The 3,943-nt window shown below is 43.3% G+C and overlaps 1 protein-coding gene across 2 annotated transcripts in view; it reads right to left on the bottom strand.

Moving 5' to 3' along the window:
* KIAA0753 (KIAA0753 ortholog) overlaps window positions 1-3,918 on the bottom strand; it is a 65,333-nt gene extending 61,415 nt beyond the window's left edge. For both annotated transcript variants that reach the window (XM_006756294.2, XM_015559185.1), the window contains exons 1-3: window positions 3,068-3,918; window positions 2,213-2,374; window positions 424-1,042 (exon numbers count right to left, since the gene is read on the bottom strand). In XM_006756294.2, the coding sequence (XP_006756357.1) occupies window positions 424-1,042; window positions 2,213-2,308 (715 nt within the window). In that variant the 5' untranslated portion in view covers window positions 2,309-2,374; window positions 3,068-3,918. The remainder of the gene's footprint in view (window positions 1-423; window positions 1,043-2,212; window positions 2,375-3,067) is intronic.
* Between the last annotated feature and the right edge of the window lie 25 nt (window positions 3,919-3,943).

The following is a 3,943-nucleotide window of genomic DNA, read 5'->3' as shown; positions in this document are numbered from 1 at the left end:
GGGGCTGTGGCAGGATGGTGGCACTGGTGAGCGGGGGCGCCAGACCAAGGCGGGGTGCCAATCACTGTCATTGGGGTGAGCCTCTGGTGGTTACTGAAAATTCTTTGCTCCCGTGTACTGCGGTCCCGCTGGGGGCGCGCACAGGTTCTGACAACAGGTACCATAACCCCTAGGCTGGGCCCTTGGTCAGTCGATGACCAAGTGCAGCTTCAGGAAAGGAGCTGTGTCACCTGCCTCTGCTGGAGGGAGGGGCGAGGGCAGGAAAAACTCTTCAGAAAAAAGACACTGGTCAAACTCAAAATCCACCTGTCATGAGTGCTTGCTCACTGCAGTGACAGGAGGAGGGAGTGGAGTTTGATGGGGGTGGGGGTCCCAAAAGAATGAACGTGTATGGACTATTCCACCCTCACCAATTTTCCTCACCTTTTGTTACTTCTTCGATTTTATGGATACAATTGCTCAATATTTTTTGGAGTCGCTGAACTTCTAGCAGTCTTCTGTGTTCGCATAGGCTTTTGTGGTCACCTGTCCTACCATGAGGTCGCAGTCCTGGGTCATGGGTGGGTGGCGAATTTGGCATAGTCAAATCTGACTGCCCTGCATGAGATGTGTATACGTATACTTTGGCACCTGAGCTGGAAATTTCTACTTTGGATGGCTGGTGGCAATGAAAAGCTTCTTGATTCTTCATTTCCTTCCTTTCCACCCCAAGGTCAGATTTTTTATGCTTGGTGCATCCACATTTCGGAGAGATTTGGGATTGACTTGTGAGATGATGTTTTTTTACATGTTCTTCAAAGTGTCTTCGTTTCATATCTCTCTTGGCAAGGTGGACAGCGTAGCTAAGTCTCTCTTCTGATACAACAGAAAATGAAACAGAACTGCTTAGATCAGGACCATCTCCAAAATCCAAATCTTTACAGTGGTCCGACTCAGTGTGCGAGTGCTTCAGTTTTTCTATTTTAATTGCATGTGGGTAAGAATACCGGATTGCCAAGTTGCTTGAATGTGTAGGAACATTCTTATTAAACTGCAGCTGGTTCTTTAAAAAAAATAAAAATAAGCAATCATTAGAAAAATAATATGTTGTATAGTTGGTATATGTCCACACCAAGTTTCTAAAATTTTACACATTTATTAGTGCTAAGAGGCATTTTTATTTTGTAATGATAGAATCATCCGCTCTCTTACACCCTGAATCCATCACGTACCACCAGTTGCAGACTGGATAAACAAACTGGCACCCTCCTGCTCTGGAATACTCAGCATTAAAAAGGAACAAACTGACACATGCAACACATAGATGAATCTTCAACACATTGCACCCAGTGAAAAAAATCCTTCCACAAAAGAGTGCATAGCACAGGATTCCCTTTATATGAAGTTCTAAAACTGACCAAACGAAGAGTGGTGGAAAAAAATCTGCATAGTGGTTGCCTCTGGAGGGAAGGGCGGGACTGACCAGGAAGGGGCATAGAGAACCCTCTGGGTAGTGGACATGATCCGTATCTTGAAAGAGGCATGGGTCACACTGGTGTACACATCTGTCAAACTCAGCAAATGTGAATGAATATATTCATTTCAGATGTAAAATTTACATGAAGAGAAAAAATGGTGAAGAATGAATTCTAGTACGAGGTATGATATGCATGCTGAATTAGTTAGGGTACCGGTGTCTGAAATTTACTTTGACATGTCAAACAATAAGTTGGGTTAATGAATGGATCCTAGAGGGATGGACTGAAGGAAAGATATGCAATTGAAAAGTACAATGAAATAGTAATAGAATCTTGATGTTCACTGTGAAATTCAACTTTGCTGTATATTTGAAGATTTTTGTAACACAACGTTGGAAGTAAAAACATTTTGGGTACAACTGGGTGAAGTTCAATAAAGACTGGTTTTTAGGTAATTTTAGGAAATTTTTTTGGTCAATTTCTTAGGTTTGATAATGGTATCATGGTTAAGTAGAAGAGCTTATTTTTAGGATCAGTATTCTAAAATATTTAGAAGCAAAATGTCATATCTGCAACTTACTCTGAAGTGGTTCTGCAACCATTTTAGAGATGGTGAGACAGAAAAACAGGTAGGACAAATTGTTACAACTGTTGGCGCCAGAAGGATTAAAAAGGTGTTCTTGCCCTTTTCTTTCAGCTTTTCCGCTTGAAATGTTTCATAATAAAATATGAAGGGGGAAGAAAACCACAACTACCTGGGTCTGAAGTCTCCAGGGGTCACTCCTCCCATCTAGTTGGACACTAGACGCGTGATTAACACAAGTTGAAGCTGGTCTGCCTGGTCCCATCATGTCAGATAGTGCAGAACAACTGTGAAAGCCTAGTTACCAGCCAACAGTTCTTCCCCAAACCATTGCCTAAAATAAAAGAAAGCTACTTTCAGACCAAGAGTCTTCAAAGGGAAAGAATAAGTGAAAGACAACATCATGCTCTTATAACAATGTTCTAGTAGCCCATAGCAACCTCATACTAGAAAGCCAATGAATGACATGTGAGGATAGGTATATGATAGCTTCTTCCATTTACAAAAGCATTGAAATTAGACTTCCCAAGAGAATAGGGAGACACTACTTTAATGACAATCTATTGAGCCCTTTTCATTCCAAATTTCAAATCTCAGGGGTCTCTAGTAAGATATTACTACAAACAGAGCTCCGCTATGGTCAACAAGCACTTCCCAGCAGGGCATTTTATGGACACATGTTCTACATTAATAAATCCCAACCACTAGTCAGAAAGTAGTCCCGCTTGCTCTATGAGGTGGCTCAAAAGGACACAACTCAACGACTCTAAGTAAACCTCAGGGTCAGAATATCTAGATTTATGCCAGGTTCTGCCATTAACCACTGAATGACCTCTCCACACCTTCCATTTCCCCATCTCCCCCCTCTATGCACACACAGTGGAGACAAGATATTAAAGTGTTAAGCTGTTATGGGCTCTCCTCATGATCACTGCCTCTGCCTCTTCTGAAGGCCGCCTGACAGACACGGCATTATCCCTGCACTCGTCACGTGCTTGTCACACACTTGTCTCACGTTGTTATTTACCTATTTCACAGGTATATGTCTCATCTTCCCAGCTAGACAAGGTTCCTTGAGGGTAAGGGCCTTGTCTTGCTCTTCTCTGATATTTCCCACAATACAGTGCTTTGAGCATAGTAGACAATTTAACTCATTTGTTGAATTAAGCTGATTTTCCATGAACTGACTTCTGTTAAATGGAGAATTTGTTCTCTCAAAGAATCCCATGGTAAATTAACTGGGAAATGCAGGTTTAAAAAAAAATCCCTAATGTAAGCTTCTGAATAAACCCAACATCTGTAGACTGGATTTGCTTAAAGACAGATACATCTGAAGGAACATAAAGGCAGCTGTCCAAGATTCCTTATTTCTAAGGCTGTAGAGACAAGATAAAAAACGAGGATGGGAGGAGGTACAAGGGCAAGGCAATCCCAGCTGGCTTGGTATCACCACAGTTCAGGGGCTGGAGCCGCACAATGAAGGAGTCTGCAGAATTGGGGGCCAGGGTGACTGCAACTTTTATGTGGTCAACACCTTCCCCCGGGCTGCATAAGGCCTAATGATCCTTTCTCTACAGGAAAAAACTAGACGATGTCCACAGTTCCCCGATACCCCGAGTGATGCCACACACACACACACACACACACCCCCAAACTGTTCCCCTGTACAAAGTCCTGGGACACCTTTCTCCTTGCAATCTGTCCCTTTCCAATTGCTCCAGGAAACCTCCCAATGCGTTACCCCACATACCGTGGGACTTCTCCACACAATATTCCCCCTCCCCCATCCTGAGACACCTCTACATCCTTCGCCTTCATCCACAAGCCAGGACAAATCTCCCCCACACTGTTCCCTCCCAGAGTCCCAGGACCCCTCAACTTGTGCCCTACTCTTACTACAGGA

This window comes from Myotis davidii, unplaced genomic scaffold (assembly GCF_000327345.1).
Source record: "Myotis davidii unplaced genomic scaffold, ASM32734v1 scaffold1394, whole genome shotgun sequence".
NCBI lineage: Eukaryota > Metazoa > Chordata > Mammalia > Chiroptera > Vespertilionidae > Myotis > Myotis davidii.
This window is presented reverse-complemented; position numbering and strand designations above follow the sequence as displayed.